A 21546-nucleotide genomic window follows, 5' to 3' on the forward strand; every position below is an offset into this window, starting at 1 on the left:
AAGTTTAAATTACAAGTTAGTTGGTATAAATAGTTACATGCTTCTATTTAACAATTTAGACAAAGCTAATTCAAAGCCTTATATTCTCAAAAACTCTTATATAATTAGTTCATTGGCATTTTCCAAAAATATGGCCTTTTAATTTTGACTGAATCAATGATTTTAAGTTGGGACTGTCAAAGGTTGTTTGAGACTAGAGAGCTTAGTTATCTTTTTTTTTTATCTATAGTGCCTGGCCTATAGCCAACACCTGACAAATGTTTATTACATGAATACATATACCCTATTCTTTAAGGAGTGTTTTGATGAGTCAGATTATTGTTGTGTATGGTGTTCATCAAAGCAAATGCTTTACCATTATGATGATAATAACTATTGTCCTGTCCAGGTACTATTACCACTGTTCTTGGTAATATTTCCTTTAGTAGATTTTAAAGTAGAATTAGCTTGTTAAATTCTGAATATCATATAACCAGAAGATTCTGTTTTAACTTCTCCTGCGAAATGTTAGTTATTTCTTCCTATTTGACTTGAAAAATGAATTATCTGATACTTGATAACCAAATAATAATTATTTTACTAATTTCCAGTCTCACTGTCATTATGATATTTTTTCTGGTTCCATTGCAGGAGGTTATATTGCTCTTGAAAGATCTCTGCTTATTGTTTTTCTGTCTTCCAGGTATTATACCATACTGAGATCTATTTGACTATGGGATTTGGCTTCTGTATCTTGGTTCTTATGTTAAGAATATTTTCTTTACCTCTGGTGCATTAATACTCTGGCTAAACCTGGGGCTGTACTGTGCTCTATGATCAAAGCCAGCAATCTGGAGAAACTAACATACGAGCTTCTTAGTGTGGAACTCCAAGATGGTTTTCCTCTCTCTTTTTTTTTTTGTCCTTTATGGTTCTGTGAATTAAACCCAGAGGCACTTCACCCATGAGTCCCATTCCCCAGCCCTTTTTACTTTATTTTTTAATTTTGGGACAGGATCTCACTAAGTTACTTAAGGCCTCGCTAATGGTTTTCCCAGAAGAGGTGATCAGATAGTTTTGTGACTTGCCTTTCTTGGTTATATATTAAATAACCTTTATATCAAATATACTTTAATGATATTTGTATTGGTTACTTAGCATACCATGTTTATCTTCTTAATTATTCAGTGGACATTGTAGTTCCCAATTATTTTCTCTTAAATGCAAACATCCTTGTTCTGATACCCATACATATGTATACATACTTATCCATACAGATTTATTCATAGATAGCATAAATGTCTAGAAATGGAGTTGCTTGCTCCAGTAGTGTAACCGTGTATCACTTAAGAGTTAGTTTGGAGCCCAGTACCATGTAAAACCCTGCTAAGGCAGGTGAATCACAAGTTTGAGGACAGTCTTGGCAATTTTGTGAGACCCTGTCTCAAATTTTAGAAAATTAGGGATATAGCTCAGTGGTAGAATGCCCCAGCACCCCCTCCCCCATATACCCCTCCCCAGCAGAAAAAAAAAAAAAGAGTTAGATTTGGACTTTGTAACAGAAACTGCAGAGCTCTGGTACCATATGGCAGCCTTACAAAGTTCAGGAAACCAAGATTCTTTCTGTATTTTGTTTTGGGTTTTTGTGTGTATCTGCTATAATAAATTACCATAAACTAGATGACTTAACAAAGCAGAATATATTCTTTTGCAGTTCTGAAGTCTGGAAGACCAAAATCGAGGTGTTGTCAGGGTTATATTCCCTTTGCAAAGTCTAGAAGAGACTCTGTTCTTTGTTCTTTGCCTCTTATAGCTTCTGGTGGCTGATTATATCACTTCAGACTACATCTGTTTTCACATTGCCATCTCTGGAAAGGCCTGTCCCCAAACTCCCTTAGCCTCTCTTATAAGGATACAAATAAGCTGGACCTGATGGCATGCACCTATAGTCCTAGCTACTTGGGAGGCTGAAGCAGGAGGATCACTTTATTTTTTTTTTTTTATTTTTATTTTTTTTTAAAGAGAGAGTGAGAGAGGGAGAGAATTTTAATATTTATTTTTTAGTTATCGGCGGACACAACATCTTTGTTTGTATGCGGTGCTGAGGATCGAACCCGGCTGGCACGCATGCCAGGCGAGCGTGCTACCGCTTGAGCCACATCCCCAGCCCCAGGAGGATCACTTTAATACAGGCCAGCCTGTATTAATATATGGAGACCCTGTTTCAAAAAAGAAACAAAAGGATATATATATGATTTTATTTAGGATCCACCAGGATAATCCAGGATAAACTCTGTCAAAATCCTTAATTTCATCTTTTGTCATAGGAAGTAGTCTTCATAAATTCCAGGGATTGGGAAAATATATCTTTGGGGAGAACCGTTTTGGTCTTCTGCATCTTCCCATACTCTGCCATTGCTAGCCCATTTTAGGAAATAGGCTAGTGAGTGGTAAAGGGTATGATATTAGTTGGAGACTTTGGAGGGTGACTAAGTCATGAGGGTGCTGCCCTTTTATATGGAATTAGTGTTTTATAAGAATAGACGCAAGAAACATGATTAATTTCTCTTTGCCACATAATAGTACATACTCCACTGCAAACCAGGAATAGACCCTCAACAGGAACCAAGTTGGGTGGCAGCTTTATCTTTCACTTATCAACTTTCAAAACCATGAGGAATACATTTCTGTTACTTAAGCCACCCAGTATAGTATTTATTATTGTATCTTAAACTGGCTAAAAAGCTGGGAAAGGTCATCTTTTAGCTGGGAATATGGCTCTCTTGAATATAATTAATTTAATTATTGAGAAAGAAGAGTAGAATGGATATTGAGGTAGATAACCTAACAGTTTTTGCTTTAGAACATGGTAACATTTTGTTAGCTACTGCAAATTGCTTTCCAAAGAAAATGTATGAATATACATTCCCACTAATAGGGTGTGAAAGTGGATTTGCTAATTATGGGTAATTTTCATTTTTGTTAATGTTTCAGGTGGAAGAGAAGCACAATTCTTAGTCACGGTTCCCATTTTTTTGCCACATATGGATCACATTACTTTGATGTGATCTAACCAATATCAAGTATAATGGATAGTTACCTGTTTCCCTTCCTGACATTGGTAATGATATGAACATCAAATGTACACATCCACTAGGAGGCAAAGGGACAGGAAGGAATAAATAGCCAAAAAAAAAAAAAAAAAAAAACATGAAAAAATAAGTAGCCAAACAAAAAGAAGGCACAACTTAGGGCATTGTTCCTCTATATATTGCCCTCCAAGAGATTTTGATGAGACAGCAAAAGCCAAAGGGTTTTTATTAACTTCTTCAAATCTATGGGGAGAGACAGTTAACTGGGATCTTTAACTCGTTCCTTGTGTCTAAGAAATAGTGGAAGTAGCTCATGGGGAGAAATAAGGAGTGAGTATGGGCCCTTCAGTGACAGAATTGAATGCAGTGAAACTGCAAATTTTCGAGAGTATTCACCTTTGCAATTGAGTGAGCTCTTAGAAAACCTCATAAGTGAACACGGTTTGTAGGCATTCAGATCCCATACTCCTCCCTTCCACTTTAAACCTCTGATTCAGTGGAGAAGAAACCAGTCTCAGATGTAGTACTGCAAGAATCAGTAATAAGACCCACTATATTGGAGTCAATAGAAGATTCAGATAGCAACAAATTAATGGCAAATAATTTGTAGTAAGAAAGGACTATAGCTTGGGAAGCCATATACAAGAACTAAAAAAAAAAGGAAAAAAAAATCAAGCCTTTCCTAAAGGAGGAATTCCCTTGCATCTGAAATCATATATGCAATAATTCATTAGAATGTAAATAAAGTACAAGAAGTTAAAAGACGGTAACATAAGAAAATGAAAGGAATTAAGGGTAGTAGCAGTACTAATACTACAAAAGAAACTGACTAGAGGTTTCTGAACCTTATTCTGACAATGGCAGAACTGGGAGAGGTGGATGAAACTGAGTTAACAGTGCCTGGTCGCTGTTGAACCTCAGAAGGCGCAATTCACTGCATAGGTTCATCACCTCGTGGAGCTCTATGCGAGGATAAATTTGCGGCGAAGTCAGGATCTACTAGAGATTCTAGCTGTGTGCACTGCTTCATTGACACTATTCTTGCCATCACCAGTTGATTTGCCCAGATTATACAGAAAGGAGGGCAATAGACTATCCCCTGAGAGAATGATAGAACAGCAAAGGACTTGTTGCAAGAAGATGGATGTGCCAGTGGGCTAGAGTTGAATAGACTGTTAGCAATTTTTTTGGTGCTAAAAGTAACTAACTGATCAAATGTTCAAAAAGTGAAACTATTTATTTGGAATTCAGAATTCCAGGTTGTATCACACCAGTTATTCAATTATTCCTTTTGCACCATCCAAAAAATAAAAGAAACAAAAGTAGGTATGATGGCAAAAAAAAAAAAAAGAGGGGGCGGGGAGAGGGTAGTTAAAAGTAGGGGGTAGAAAAAAAGAAGATGGACAGTTGGGGATGTAACTCAGTAGCAGAAAGAAGCTCTAGTAGGTTCAACCCTCAGCACTAATAAATTGTATAAATAGTTTTCAAAAAAGGATGGAGAGGAAAATATAGTGGTATATTAGAAACCAAAGATTAAAATTTACGAGCTGCTTTTAACTGAAGCAGCTAAGAACAACAGTGGCTTCAAATAGAAATCAAGGGAAAGGGGCTAGGGATGTGGCTCAAGTAGTAGCGCTCTCTCCTGGCATGCGTGAGGCACTGGGTTCAGTCCTCAGCACCTCATAAAAATAAGGATATTATGTCCATCTAAAGATAAGAAATAAATATTAAAAAAAAAGAAATCAAAGGAAAGAAATATTTAATAAAGCAAAAACCAGAGTAGTGAGAAATATACAGTATAATTAATTGCTGCTTATTTATAAAGATGGAATAAACATCTGGGAAGTTTTTTTTTTTTTAAAGAGAGAGAATTTTTAATATTTTATTATTTTATTTATTGGCGGATACAACATCTTTGTTTGTATGTGGTGCTGAGGATCGAACCCGGGCCGCACGCATGCCAGACAAGCGCGCTACCGCTTGAGCCACATCCCCAGCCCTAACATCTGGGAAGTTTGATCATGTAAAATAGTGGTGGCACAAATGAAGACTGTTAAAGAGATTTTTTTTTTAATATTTATTTATTTTATTTTTTAGTTTTCGGCAGACACAACATCTTTGTTTGTATGTGGTGCTGAGGATCGAACCCGGGCCGCACGCATGCCAGGCGAGCGCGCTACCGCTTGAGCCACATCCCCAGCCCGAGATTTTTTTTTTTTTTTTTTAATCGCAATGTTATGTGTAGCTATCTGATAAAATTTTAAATGGACAGTTTGCTTAAGAAATACTAAAATTGGGGGCTGGGGCTGTAGCTCAGTGGTAGAGCACCTGCCTTGCACGTGTGAGGCACTGGGTTCGACCCTCAGCATCACATAAAAGTAAATAAAGATATATAAAAAAAAAGAAATACTAAAATTGACTAAAGAAGACAGAATACCTATTTACATGTAACTAATCATTAAAGAAGTTAAATTGGAAACCTATATTTTCCAGAGGAAGAAAGAAGGAAAGTTTTGTACTTTACTTTATGAAGTTAATGATACCTTGATAAATCAAAACACTAGACAAGTTTGGCAAAATGTAGAACTTTTTGTCCTGGAGATTAACTCAGGGCCTTGCTTATACTAAGCATATATTCTACCAGTGAACTATACCCCCAGCTCGAGTATAGATTTTTGCTCTTAAGAACATAGATGGAATAGAATCGGCTGTGTATTTTTAAAAATAATTTATGATCAAAGAGTATTTATCCTAGGAATGCAAGAATAACATTAGAATATCGAAGACTGATTTGACAGTACCAAAATAGATGCCATCAGGTGAATATTACTTTGTAACTAAAATTGTGGTAATTCTAGGAAGAGCTTCCTTAACTTAATATGGGCAGTGCCAACCAGTTAAATAGATTTTAGTTTATAAGAGCATTGTGAAAAAATCTGATTTTAAGAAATAACTCCTTGTTAGTGTTTGTCTAGCATACACAAGCCTTGGGTTTGATACCCTCACCACCACACACATATAGGAGAGAAGATGTGTGTGTGTTTTAAAACAGGAAAAAGAACACAAAATTTATTACATGCCTAAGGCAAGGAAGTATTAGACCAAGAAGTACTTTTTAAAATACCAGCAGAATTACATCACAACAAAGAAAGGGGCTATGTTTTGAGAATCGAATCATTAGGTGATTTCACCATGGAAATATCTAGAGTATACTTAAAATCAAGATTAGCTTGAGAAAATTGGTACAATCAAGAATGCAGTAAACAGAAGATGTAAAGAGAGAGAGAGAATTTTAATATTTATTTTTTTATTTTTCGGTGGATACAACATCTTTGTTTGTATGTGGTGCTGAGGATCGAACCCGGGCTGCACGCATGCCAGGCGAGCGCGCTACCGCTTGAGCCACATCCCCAGCCCGAGAAGTATACTCTTAAAATAACAAAAAGTATGAATATATAAACCAGTAACAGTCATTTATTGTATTACATAATGTGACTGGCAGCATGGTAGGTTTATTTATACCACCATCACCAGTGTGCTGTGATGTTTTGACAGCTACCTTGTCTCTCAGTTGACCTATCATAGGAGTTTTTCACCTCTATTATAATCTCTCAGAACCACTTAAATACACAGTCTGTGACTAACCAAAAGGTCTTCAGGCCAGCGCATGGTTATTTTCCATCAGTAACAACAAGTACACATTATTACAACTATTAAAAATGATAATAAAAAATAAAAGAAATCTATAACAAAGGATGAAAGTATTCATCAATGAAAAATATAGTATTTAATACATAAATTCTGTACTTCAGTGCCTCCTAATGGTATACTCTAATTTAACTCTGAATATAAAATTGTAGATTAAAGAAGTCCAGGGTTAGGGGATGAAGGTGTAGCTGAAGTGGTAGAGTGCTTTCCTAGTCCATGGTTAGACCCTGGGTTCAATCCCCACCATCAAAAGAAGCTGAAGTGAATGTTGTTTTATGAATCAATGTAAGAATTTGTGGAATACCAGACATGGTAGTGCATGTCTGTAATCCCTTGAAAGGTTGAGGCAGAATTGCAAGTTCAAGGCCAGCCTGGGCAATTTAGTGAGACCCTGTCTCAAAACCAAAAAAAAGAAAGAAAGAAAAAAAGACTACAGATAAGTATATAGCTTACTGGTAAGCTCTTGACTAACATGTGTGAATTCAATCCTCTGTAACAACCCCCCCCAAAAAAAATTATACAAGAACTTGAGTGATTATGAATTTTTTCATTGACCTTTTAAACTTGTAAATAAGATTATTCTTTTTAAAACACAGCTTTATTGAAAGAAAATTTCTTACTTCTTATTTATTTACTATATAATTAGTTCATTTAGAATATACAATTCAGTAGCTTTTAATACACTTATATATTATGTGTGTGTCTGTCACAATAGTAGAATGTTTTCATTACCCCCAAAAGAAACTTTATATTCCTTAGCTGTTACTCCCTAGTTCCTCTAGTCCTCTATCTCCCATTTACTTTCTATCTCTACAGATTTACCTATTTTGGTTATTGCATGTAAATGTACCTTATGTCATGACCCTTTGTGACTGACTTGTATCATTTAACACAATGTTTGCAAAATTACAGCATATATTAGTAGTTTCTTTCTCTCTTCTCTCTTCTCCCTCTGAACTTTTTCCCCAAGGTACTAGGGGTTTGAATCCAGGAGCATTTTATCATTGAGTTACATCCCCAGCCTCAGTCCATCAGTTTGTGGATGGTTTCCACTTTGGGACTATTAGGAATAATGCTGCCATGAATGTATGTAAACAAGTTTTCATTCCTTTTAAGTAAATACCTAGGTGGAATTGTTGGAATAGATGATTATTTTGTTTTAGCTTTCTGAGAAAATGCCAAACTGTTTTTCACAGCAGCTACACCATTTTACATTTGTACCAATGGCATATGAAGGTTCCAGTTTCTCAATTATCTTTGGAAACATTGTTATTCATTTGTTATAGAAACACTAGTAAAGTGATATTTAATTTTGTAGTTTTCATTTTATGCCTTATAAGGCACACTTTGTTTTTTCCCCAAAATTTTCTCTTACTAGATAAGAAATTATACCTTTAAATTTGTGATGAGTTTTTTTTTTTTTTTAAACTGTTGATTTTATTTTTCTAACAGGCTAAGGAAATTTTAACGAAAGAATCAAATGTGCAAGAAGTTCGGTGTCCTGTTACTGTCTGTGGAGATGTACATGGCCAATTCCATGACCTTATGGAACTCTTTAGAATTGGTGGAAAATCACCAGATACAAACTATCTATTCATGGGTGACTATGTAGACAGAGGTTATTATTCTGTGGAGACTGTGACTCTTCTTGTAGCATTAAAGGTATGATTGATGAAATTCACTTTTCTTTTTTTCCTCCAAATCACCTTGCATATGTCACCAATTTAAATCTCTTATTGACATTTATATCTTATTTCCTATTCCCATTGATTCCATGTTGCTTATACAATTAATCTCCTTGGCTGTCCTTTTATAGTCTAATTTTTTAAAAAATCTTAATTGGCTTCATTTTCAATTTTATTTTATTTTTTTTAAAGAGAGAGAGAGAGACTTTTAATATTTATTTTTTTAGTTATCGGCGGACACAACATCATTGTTTGTATGTGGTGCTGAGGATCGAACCCGGGCTGCACGCATGCCAGGCGAGCGCGCCACCACTTGAGCCACATCCCCAGCCCAGTCTAGTCTAAATTTGCCTGCTTTTAGTTGATAACATAAACTCTTTGCCTCAAATAAAATAATTTTGTATTCAGTGCTCCAGATTACCTCCATTTATTTCCTTATTCAGTGTCCCCAGAAGATTGCTCTGATCCTGATTTCTCATCCCTTCTGCCCAAACTCAGCTCATATTGTTTCTTTCATGAAGGCTTTAACCATTTTTGCCTTATTCCTTCTACTCTAAATTATTATGATGAAACTTACTCTCACACCCCCTATCATGTCATATAATGGCTTATTACCTTGTATTATTTATGCCATCTATTTCCTTAATTAGATTAGTCCAGCAGAGGCCATGTGTTACACTTGTGTGAACCTGGCACCTAACTTTATAGCACCAGATTTAATGTTGGACACATAATGGATTCTTAGTGCATATGTTTGAATTGAAGTATGCATTTGCAGCTTTTTGTTAATTTACAGAATCTGATGCTTTTTCATACTTCTCATCAGATGTATTTCTAACTAAATACAGGTTGAATATCGCTTAGCTAAAATGCTTGGGACCAGAGGTATTTAAGATTTGGGACTTTATCCCCCAGAATATTTACATACACATATGAGATTTCTTGGGGATGGGACTCAAGTCTAATCACAAAATTAATTTGTTTCATATATTCCTTACACACATAGCCTGAAGGTAATTTTATATAATATTTTTAGTAATTTTTTGCGTGAAACATAATTTCATAGCATGGAATTTTCCCACTTGTGGCATCATATCAACCCTCAAAAAGTTTCAGATTTTGGAGCATTTCAGATTTTTGGATTAATGGTGTTCAGCCTGTGGTGTGCTGTAGGGTATGTTTTTCTGTTTTTTCATAGAAAGGAAACTGTTAATACATTTGAAATCTTGCCCACATTTGGCAAGGGCCTATTGTTTTTATTGGCAAATCCAATATTCCTGTGGCATTGAAAAGAAAAGAAGTCCGTAAAGTCTGTCTTAGGTTCAAATCTCAGATCTGCGGTATTTATTCAACAGTAAGAAGTCATAGTGTTCTACAAAGATGTAAAATACTTGTTGATAGTTTAATAATCTTCAGTAATGGAAAAAATCAGATACATGCTTATTATAGTAGTATGGGTATCATTTTAAGGTTATTTTTAAAAATATATTTATTTTTTAGTTGTAGTTGGATGCAGTGCCTTTATTTCATTTATCTTTATGCGGTGCTGAGAATCAAACCCAGGGCCTCGCACATGCTAGGCAAATGCTCCACCGATGAGCCACAACGCCAACCCCCTCATTTTAAGGTTATTAATGAACAAGGACAACTACAAAAAATATTTCAAAGGTTAATCAAAATGACCTTGTTGGGGAGCTGTGGCTGTGGCTCAGTGGTAGAGTGCCTGTCTAGCATGTGTGAGGCACTGGGTTTGATTCTCAGCACTACATATAAATAAATGAATAAAATAAAGGCCCATCAACATCTAAAAAATTTTTCCAAAAAAAATGACCTTGTTAGGAATGAGAAAGTTTCTTATTCTAAAAAAAAGTTAATGTTTACAAGTGAACAAAAAGCAGTTTGAAGAAATGGGTCAGAGGTTAATGATCTTGACATTATACTAGTGAAAATGTGATTATAATGTGGGTTTTTTTTTCCCTAGGTGCGTTATCCAGAACGCATTACAATATTGAGAGGAAATCATGAAAGCCGACAAATTACCCAAGTGTATGGCTTTTATGATGAATGTCTACGAAAGTATGGAAATGCCAATGTTTGGAAATATTTTACAGATCTATTTGATTATCTTCCACTTACAGCTTTAGTAGATGGACAGGTGTGTAAGTTTTATATGTTGGGGGGAAGCTAAACATAAGAATATTTAATAATTTAAGGTATAGATTTACATACTATTTCTGCTTGTCCTTGGCCTTTTCAACCTTTTTTTTCTTATGCTTAAAATGTCAGAACAGGGAATTGGTAAGTTTTATGTACATAAGTTTTTGGTTTCCAAAAACCAAAAACATTGTATTGCTCAATTTTGTTTTAGAAATTCTAGCCAGTGCACTGAACAGTAGAAATTTGTCTGTGTAAATGCTAATGTGCTTTTTAATTGTAGATAAATAATATAAATAAATGCTTTAGACTACTAAAACAGGATACCAACTATCTCCACACATATACACAGTGTCTGCTGGTTACCATTAAAAATCTTTCATTACTGTTTTCACAGTAATTGCAAATTTTAATATATTGTGTTTATATTACCTTCTTCACTAAGAAGCTAGTGCCTTCTTTCTATTAATCATAAGTATTGTAGCTATACCACAAAATATTCAAAAGTATAAGAAAAACTAATGCAAGTTTTCTATTCCAGTTTTCTAGAAATTTCGCTGCAAGTATGAACTGATCTAAATTTAAAAATACAATAAAATTCTGGCAGTTCTTAAATTATAAAAGCCCAGGGTTGTCAAGGGTGTAACAGGTACTCTTTTGGCCTGCTGACGAGAATATAATTCAGTTATCACCTTCTATGTATAATCCTAACAACCCGTATTTTCTCAGCCATAATTTGGGGCACTGCAATATTTAAAATGATAACACTTTACCTAGACTTGCTAAAATGAAAGCATGAATTTATAAAATATTGAATAAGGTTTTTAATTTTTTAAATCAATAGTCTTAATGGACAAAATTATTTCAGGAAGAGAGCCTATCCGTATTGGTAGCGTATCTCATTTTTCAGATAAGTACATTGGTGGAGCTTTTATATTAAATGCCCATCACCTACCAGCATCATCCAGACTCTTACTTGTAATGGGCCGATGATTTTCACTGTTACAGTACTTTAAAGAAACAGAACAGTATACACATACCATTTATGACATTTTTGTTTTAAAAATGTTACTGGAAGAATGTATATACCTCAGAAATAAAACAAATAGGTGTATTGAGTTTTTTAACAACATGACAAGCTTACCTAGCAAGAGATAGTATAGTGTTTGGTATATTGTACCAAGATAACCAGGTCTAAGTACTTTTATAGATCAGTTCCACCAAACTTTTAGGGAACATATGATTTCTGTGTTTCAGAGCTTGGTTGGTGGGGAGGGGATGAAGAGCCTTAAAACTTGTGCTATATGCATAGTATAACCCCAGTAAACAATCAGATATGGCAAACACAGAAAAATAAAAATCAGATCAAAATTATTTGGGCAGGGGGGGAATGAAATGTCTGCAATTTAAAACTCAGTTTTAAAGAAAAATTATAGCATTAATTCTGGGATGTACTTATTATACTTAGTGAAATATTAGAGACTTTCCCATCAAAATCAGAAAAGTACTTACTAAAACCTATTGGGCATGGTTATACACACATGTAATCCCAGCAACTCAGGAAACTGAGGCAGGAGGATAACAAGTTGAAGCCAGTCTGGCAGTATAGTGAGATGCTGTCTCAAAAAGAACTGGGAGTATAACTCAATGGTAGAACACCCCTAGGTGTTCAACCCCAGTATTACAAAAACAAACAAAAAAAATGCATTATTCTCCCTGATTCAGAATCCCTAGCAGATTGGTCCTGAAAATAGATTGTTCACAAAAACCAAAAACATTGTATTGCTCAGTTTTGTTTTAGAAATCTAGCCAGTGCACTGAGCAGTAGAAAGAATTAAAAGGCATAACATTAAGAAGAAAAAATATATATTTTTACAAATAATGTGATTCTGTATTCAGAACATTTGATAAAACTGAAAAACTTTTGTAACCAAAACTAAGAATTAGTAGAAAGATTGCTGAAAGAGCCAGTGTTATACATCAGCAATAACCAGCAGAAAATGTAATGGCCAGCATGAAAATGGGGATCATATTCACCAGAGAGAAAACACTATATAAAATACCTAGGATCGGGGCTGCTATAGTGCTTGCCTAACATGCAGAAGACCTTTAGGTTTGATGCCCAGCACTGCAAAACACAAGACACACATACCCCTAGGATTATTAAATAAAAGATGGGAGAGACTGACTGAAATGTTAACAGTTCTAATTATATGATTTTGGTTTTCCATTGTAGTTTTTACATTTTCCACAGCAAATATTAACAGACTTTACTTTGAAGAGATATTAGGACTGACATTGGTAATCATTATTTGCTCTTCATTGACATAGCAATTAGAAAAACAAGTAACATTTTCCTTACTTTAATTCAAAAACAGATATTCTGCCTCCATGGTGGCCTCTCTCCATCCATAGATACACTGGATCATATAAGAGCCCTGGATCGTTTACAAGAAGTTCCACATGAGGTAAACTTAGTTTAAAAAAAAAAAAAAAAAAAAAAAAGATGACCACCACATTGTGGGAAAGCTAAATATTAGACTGCCAATCCCTAAAAAACAAATGCCGAATGTCTTCTCTGATATAAGGGAGGTGACTCAAAACAGAGTAGGAAGGAAGAGCATGAGAAGAAGCTTACCACAAAACAAGGAAAAGCGATGGGAGGGAGAAAGGGAATTGCACGGAAGACGGAAGGAGACCCTCATGGGTTCACAAAATACATATACGATGGTGTGAGGGGGAAGGAAAGAAAAAAAAGAGAGAGATAAGTGTCACAGTAGAATGGGTAGAGAATAGTGATGGGAGGAGAGGGGAGGGGGAATAGGGAGGACAGCAGAATACAACTGACACTAGGATTGCTGTATGTATACACATGGATGTATAACTAATGTGATCCTGCAATTTGTACATGTGGAAAAATGAGAATTCATACCCCATTTGAATCAAATATATGCTATGTCAAGATCATTGTATTGTCTTGAGCACCTAATAAAATAATAATAATAATAATGATTTATAATATGTGTTTAATTTTCTTGACCAGGGCCCTATGTGTGATCTGTTATGGTCAGATCCAGATGATCGTGGTGGCTGGGGTATTTCACCACGTGGTGCTGGCTACACATTTGGACAAGACATTTCTGAAACATTTAACCATGCCAATGGTCTCACACTGGTTTCACGTGCTCACCAGCTTGTAATGGAAGTATGTACTTTTCCTACAGGATGATCTTTATTTCAGATAATATTAATATCTGTAATAAGGTTTCAATATTAGCATTTAGGAAAAATTCCTTATTTATTTTAGCAAAGAGGAAAGTTGGCCAGAACAAAATGATAATTCAGTTTTGAAACTGAGACTTAGAGAAAAATTGTAACAGTAGTACCCTAAAGTTGTGTTTCACCCTTCAGAGTGCTGAATATAAATGTTTTACCATATTTGCTTTATTTTCTCTTTCCTTTTCCCTCCTCTTACACTATTTTTTTCTGAACCATTTAAATGTTAGGTATATATAGACAAATTACCCCCAAATTTTCTTGTGGTTTGTTGTTGTTTTTTAAAATTAAGGACATTCTCTTATATAACCAAAAGTATAGTTATTATAGTCAGGAAATCAATACTGGTATAGTGCTATTGTCTAAACATTGTAGTCAAATTTTGCTAATTATGTCTGTCACCCAGTGTCCTTTAGCAACATTTAATTTTTGCATATGTGCATATCTAAGATTACGTTTGCATTCAGTCTCCTTTGGTTGGGAAATAATTCCTTAGATTTTCTTTGTTTTGTGTGATCTTGACATTTTGTAGTAGTACAAGCAATTTATTTTACAGAAATCTCTCTCAGTTGAGATTTGACTGATGTTTACTTGTGATTATAGATTCAGGATGAGCATTTTTGGCAGCTATACTGCAGAAAGACATTGTGTCCTCTGTGCCTCTTACCAAGGGGTCATGAAATCTATTTGTCCCACTGCTGGTGGTATTAACTGATTACTTAGTTCAGGTGACCCCTGCCTGATTTCTCCACTCTTACATTACTACTTTGTTAACTACTAAAGGACTAGAAATATAACCACTCCAAATCAGTAGGGAATGGTTTCAGGATGTTAGAACAAAACATTACTAACCTTGTAGAGACACATAGAGGGGCAGGAATATGATAAAGAACAAATTCAAAAAAGTTTTAAAAAGAACATAAATTCATGGGGCAAAAATAAATCTAATTGTGTCAATAATCATAAGAAATGTAAATAGACTAAAACTTTCTTGCCTAAAAGACTGTCTATTTTCAACTAAAAAATTATATTCCCAGATTGGATAAATAAATCAAAATTTAGCTGTTATCTGGGACCTGCCTAAAAACATTACAAGCTAGAGGTAAGGAATGGAAAATGGTGTATATCAAGTAGATAATATCCAAAATATAGCCAATAATATGAATTAGAATAGACTCTAAGGTAAAAAGTATTATTAGGAATAAAACAGGGTCATTATTGATGAAAATTGGCCCAGAAGAAAAAGTTTGCATTTGCCTAATAATAGCTTCAAAATATATAAACCAAAAATTGATGAAGTTTATGAGGGAGTCTGTCATCTTTTTTACCGCATTTTTTAAATTGATTTATTATAGTTGTACCTAATAGTGGTATTTGTTGCTACATATTGGGAATCTCATATTTGTGAAAGAAGTTTCAGTATACACCCAAAGATATGTAGCATAGATAAGGAAATCTACACAGTTCTGGGCCCAGCAGTTGTACAGTATTCTATGTAGGTACAAAAATTTAAAGATGAAGCCAGGTATGCTGGCGCATACCTAAAATCCCATGAGGCTGAGATAAGATCATGAGTTCAGAGCCAGCCTCAGCAACTTAGTGAGGTACTGAGCAACTCAGTGAGACTATGTCTGTAAGTAACAAAAAATTGCTGGGGATGTGGCTCAGTGATTTAAGTGCCTGAGTTCAATCCTTGGTGCCCCCCCCAAAAAAAAAAATTAAAGATGAAAATAATGTAAGGTGGTAGAGATGACTACATATCCACAGATAGAATTTGTAATTTTTTTATTTCTCTATTTCAAGATAATTTTATAATGAAATATTATTTTTTGTCCTGCAGGGATATAATTGGTGCCATGATCGGAATGTGGTTACCATTTTCAGCGCACCCAATTACTGTTACCGTTGTGGGAACCAGGCTGCTATCATGGAACTAGATGACACTTTAAAATATTCTTTGTAAGTAACTTTAAATTTTAATTGTATAGAGCTGCAGATATAGCTCAGTTGGTAGAGTGCTTGCCTTGCATGCACAAGGCCCTGGGTTCAATCCCCAACACCAAAAAAAAAAAAAAAAAGTAAAAAGCACTTTTTTAAAAGAAAATTCTTTAATGTAGCTATTAAAAATAGAGGTAGATGAGTTCTGCTTCTGAAATGGTACAATGAGAAGTGTGGTAAACCTCCCCAATAAACAATGAGAAACTGGAGGAAAAAAACTTATTTTCTTTTTGGTATAGGAGATCCAACCCAGGGTCTTGCACATGCTAGGCAAGCACTATACTTCCAGCTCAGGAAATTATTTTTTTAAATGTTGGGGCTGGGGTTGTAGCTCAGTGGTAGAGCTCTTGCCTTGCATGTGTGAGACATCGGGTTTGACTTAGCACTACATAAAAATAAATACATAAATAAAATAAAGATATTGTGTCTATTTACAACTAAAAAATATTTTTTAAAATATTACTTAAAGTATAAATGTAGCATTAAATATAGAAGCAATATATAATAAATAAAATATAAATATATTTCTAAAAATTATTTAGTTTTTGGAAATTGTCCTAAGAGATTACAGTAAATAGAGAAACAGTTAAGAAGATCTACTAAATCTTGGTAATGACAGTAGGAGGTTGTGGCTTTGAGCCATTACATGCTCCTTCCCCTGCTCCCACATCCCTCTTACAGAAACTACTCTAGTTGCTTTACTCTGGGTTAGTATAGTCAAGAAGGTGAGGGCATCCCCTTCTGCAGATTCCATTCTAGGCTTATGATCTCATTTCAGCACCAACATATCCCACCTGCCCTTGTCCTGGGTTACAGATGTTCTACTCATGAAGGATGAAGTTTAGTGACTGAGACCCCTTCCACAAACGTTTCTAGGGTGAAAGCTCTATTCCAGACATGGATGGAAGGCTGAGAACACTGGGTTTCCAGTTGTTCTTGCCATGGTACCTGCTTACAAATCAGGAGGTGTCTCACAAACAGGCCATGCCTATTGGCTTACTGTCTATCTGTTTTCCCCCTCCCTACAGTAACAGAAGTTCTGCTCAGGGTGGAGAGGCAGACCAAAAAAGTTGCTCAGCTCTGTCTGAGAGAACTGGCCCTGCTTGGAATTCTCCATCCTCTAGTCTAAGTCTCTGAATTCTTTGTCAAAAACAATGAATATCATCCTGGAGACCAAGGAAAAGAACTCTCATAGTTCCTACCATACTTACAACAATAAGCTAAAGAGCAGAGCACGTTTAATAGATAAAAGTAGGAAAGGAGATAGCCAAGAAAAGCTCAGCTGGGTTTGGGGATGTGGCTCAGTGGCTAATCACCCCTGGGTTCCATCCCTGGTCCCAGCTTGGCTGGGATCACAGTCAGCACTATGAGGCCAGAAGGCTCTGCACATATACTAACTGCAACCTCTTAGGAGCAGAGTATGGCATGGGGTATTCCAAGACACACATAGTGAGTTAATTAGTGTCCCCTCTAAAATTCATGTCTCCAATTATGATAATATTTGGAAATAAGGTCTTTGCAGATATAATTTTAAAATACAGACATACTAGATTCTTCTCAGAGGAAAAGAAACACAGGCACATAGGTAAGAAGCCACATGACATCAGATGAGAAGCAACCTATCTATAAGCCAAGAATTTTATCTACCAGAAGAAAAGCCAGGGAGAAACAGGAAGAATGTTTCCATAGGGTCTTCAGCGGATGGTCAGCCAATACCTTTATTTTAGACTCTACCATCCAGAACTCTGGGAGAATAAATCCCTGTTGTGGTTATTTGTTCTGAGAAAGTATTAGAAAGGTCAACAAAGGGCATGTGTCTACTAGGGGCTTAAACATAACCTTTAAAATAAACACTGGCTAAACAAGTTTCTCTGGCCTTGGAATACATTTTAGGAAGCCAGGCTTTAAAATAAAATCGTACTTATCTTTTGCAGTCTTGAAGAGAGTACATGCTTAAGGTCACATCCTCTCAGAACTGATTGGAAAAGGAAAATCCAAGTGAGACTGAATCTTAGGAATGCAAATTTGGGCTGAACGTGGTGGCACATGCCTGTAATCCCAGTGGCTGGGGAGGCTAAGGCAGGAAGATTGTGAGTTCAAAGCTAGCCTCAGCAAAAACAAGGCACTGAGCAACTCAGTGAGACCCTGTCTCAAAATAAAATATAAAATAGGGCTAAGGGTGTAGCTTAGTGGTCGAGTGCCCTGAGTTCAATCCCCTTACCCCTCCCCCCCAAAAAAATCCAAATTTGGGCCAGGCGAAATAGCACATGCCCATAATCCCAGTAACTCTGGATGCTGAGGCAGGTGGATTTCAAGTTTAAAGCCAGCCTAAGCAACTTAGCAAGACCCTATCTCAAAAGGGCTGGGAATATAGGTTAGTGGTTAAGCACCCATGAGTTCAATCTCCAGTACTCCCCCCCCCCCCCAAAAAAGGAATGTAAACTTGGTTCAAAACATGAAAAAAAAAAATATTAGTCCAGGGCTGGGGTTGTGGCTCAGTGGTAGAGTGCTCACCTAGGTTGCATGAGGTACTGGGTTTGATCCTCAGCAACACATAAAAATGAAATAAAGATATTGTGCCTACTTACAACTAAAAAGTAAATATTTTAAAAATAGTAGTCCATATTAATTTTTAAAATATTTTTGTAGTAGATGGAAACAATAACTTTATTTTATTTTTATGTGTTTGCTGAGGATTGAACCCAGTGCCTCACTCATGCTAGGCAAGCAGTCTACCAACTGAGCTACAACCCCAGCCCCATTCTGTATTAATATTAAAGACAAAAACCAAATGAACATTTTAGTAGAGGCAGAAAAATCACTTGATAAAACCCAGAATCCTTTCAAAATAAAAATACTCAATATACAGGCCAGGCATGGTGGTACACACCTGTAATCCCAGCTCCTCAAAAAACTGAAACAGGAGGATCACAAGTTGGAGGCCAGCCTGGGCAACTTAGACTGTCTCAAAATAAATTGGGGGTGTAGCTCAGTGGTAGGGCCCTTACCTAAGGCCTTGCACAAGGCCCTGGGTTTGATCCCCATTACTGCAAAAATAATAATAATAATAATAAAACTAGTAATTTCTCAACCTAATAAAGGTATCTATGAAAACCCCTAATTTAGTATCATATTTAATATAGAAAAAACAGTTCTTCAGTAGTGAGAGAAGCATGTCCAATCTTACTATACATCCATTTAACTAATACAGATCTTTTTTTGCCAGGCACTGAAACAGACATTTTGTTTAAATTTTTACTGTGGCTCTGTGAACTGGTAACATAGTTACTACCATCTACAGTGAAGTGCCCAGGGCCATTCCAGCTACATGTAGTAGTAGAGAGCCAGGACTATTATTTCCATCAGGTGTCTTGTTCTTTATTGGTTGGTTTGTTTGCAAAGTCAAATACTTCAATGATTTACTTTCTTCTGCCATTTATAGTCTTCAGTTTGACCCAGCACCTCGTCGTGGAGAGCCTCATGTTACCCGGCGCACCCCAGACTACTTCCTGTAAATTCCTCCTGGGAAAACCTGCCTTTGTATGTGGAAGTATACCTGGCTTAAAAAAAAAAAAAAAAAAAAAAAAAAAATATATATATATATATATATATATATATATATATATATATATATATATATATACACACACACACATATATATTTAAAAACAAACAGAAAAAGCAACAGTAATCTGTGTGTTTCTGTAACAAATTGTGACCTGTCTTTGGCATTAAACCACATCATGGACCAAAATGTGCCATACTAATGATGAGCATTTAGCACAATTTGAGGCTGAAATTTAGTACACTATGTTCTAGATTGTTCAGTCTAACAGTATGCCTGCTGTATTTGTAGTAACCATTTTCCTCTGGACTATTCAAGCAAAAAAGGTAACTAACCACATCTTCTCTGCGCTTACTTGGAAATTTTAGTTTTAGTGTTTAACTGGCATGGATTAATAAGAGTTGGAGTTTTATTTTTTGTGAAAAATTTCACAAGCTGACTTCCACTTAATCCATTACCCTTTATTTTATTGAAATGTATAATTAACTTAACAAAGAAGTCTTCTTGGGAGTATGTTGTCATAACATTATAGAGATTTCCCTTCATTTAAACTAAATTACTGTTTTATGTTGATCTGCATATTTCTGTATATTTGTCATGACAGTGCTTGCATCCTATTTGGTGTACTGAACAAATAAACTTTCCATTTTAAACAAAAACATTGGTTTAACTGTGATGAGCATTAAATGGAAGTTTCACTGTTTTGGAATTTGATATGAAATCTCTTGTAGTAAACAGTTCTGTCTAGGTAATTTAATGTTCTTGTATAGTTTATTTTCAGAAAAGAATCCAAACATTAGCTCATATCTTAGACCATTAAAAAGCCATTTTTATTTTTAAACATTATTAGATAATTTATATTAATATATTCAACCACTTCAAGTACAAAATATAAATTTTATGTTGTAACTAAAGAATATGCTATGACTAGGGAAAATTTTTAATACTGAAATGTTTTGAACTAGAAACAAATAAATTGGTATCTGAAAGAATTTAGTAGTAGTAGTAAGAGATGGTACTATTCAGATATATAAATCCCAAATCCTTTTTAAAGGGGAGAGTATGGAATCAGTGGTTGAGAGAGAACATGGAAGATGGCACATAGAATCAGTGGTTGAGAGTGAATGTGCGAGATGGCACAAGGGGGGAGAAACTCCACTATATTTTTAGAAGAAAATTAGCTGATAGAAATAAGTATAAACATCTCAAAATCACAATCAATGTAAATGGACTGAATTAAATAAATAAACTTGGAGACAATATTTTAGAGTATATCAGTACATATAAAATTACCTGATTTCTAAACCTCAATATGTTTTGTGTGGTTTCATTGTGTACCCCAAAATTCATGTGCTGGAAACTTAATCCCCAATGCAATAATGTTAAGGGGAGGCGGGGAACAAGTTCAGTCTTCCCTTGCTCTGAGATCTTATGCCCTTCAGCCTTCCTCCATGGAATGACAAAAGGCAGCCCTCATCAGATGCCAGCCCTTTAATCTTGGACTTCCCAGCCTCCAGAACTGTAAGAAAGAAATCTTTTTTTTATAAATTATTTAGTCTCAGGTACCCTGTAGCTCACAGAACAGACTAAGATAAAATTGGTACTGAGAACTGGGATTGTTACTAAAACATACCTGAAAATGTAGAAAGTGGTATCTTTTGAACTAGATAGAGTCTGAGCTAGGCATGGTGGTGCAGGGCTGTAATCCCAGCAGCTAAGGAGGCTTAGGGAGGAAGACTGTGAGTTCAAAGCCAGCCTCAGCAACTTAGTGATGCCCTAAGCAACTCAGCAAGAGCCTGTCTCTAAAATATTTTAAAAGGGCTGATGATATGGTTAAGTGCCCCTGGGTTCAACTCCCAGTATTTAAAAAAAAAAAAAGTCGGAAAGATTTTGAGGGGCATCCTAGAAAAAGACTAGATTGTTATAATCAAAGCTTTTTTAAAAAAATGTTTTTAGTTGTTGATGGACCTTTAATTTTTATTTATTTATATGCGGTGCTGAGAATGGAACCCAGTGCCTCACACATGCTAGGCAAGCACTCTACCACTGAGCCACAACCCCAACACCCAGAATCACTCTTAAAGCTCTG

At 35.5% G+C, this 21546-nt stretch overlaps 1 protein-coding gene and 1 pseudogene across 1 annotated transcript in view; both read left to right on the forward strand.

Annotated features, from left to right (window-relative positions):
- Positions 1-20116, forward strand: part of Ppp2cb (protein phosphatase 2 catalytic subunit beta) — a 33857-nt gene extending 13741 nt beyond the window's left edge. The window contains exons 2-7 of the mRNA XM_076853903.1: positions 8232-8441; positions 10446-10619; positions 12997-13086; positions 13662-13823; positions 15735-15853; positions 19335-20116. Of these exons, the coding sequence (XP_076710018.1) occupies positions 8232-8441; positions 10446-10619; positions 12997-13086; positions 13662-13823; positions 15735-15853; positions 19335-19407 (828 nt within the window). The 3' untranslated portion in view covers positions 19408-20116. The remainder of the gene's footprint in view (positions 1-8231; positions 8442-10445; positions 10620-12996; positions 13087-13661; positions 13824-15734; positions 15854-19334) is intronic.
- On the forward strand, positions 1904-4402 carry LOC143396589 (mitochondrial import inner membrane translocase subunit Tim8 B pseudogene; annotated as a pseudogene).
- Positions 20117-21546: the final 1430 nt, after the last annotated feature.

Source organism: Callospermophilus lateralis, chromosome 4 (genome assembly GCF_048772815.1).
Source record: "Callospermophilus lateralis isolate mCalLat2 chromosome 4, mCalLat2.hap1, whole genome shotgun sequence".
In the NCBI taxonomy this organism is placed as follows: domain Eukaryota; kingdom Metazoa; phylum Chordata; class Mammalia; order Rodentia; family Sciuridae; genus Callospermophilus; species Callospermophilus lateralis.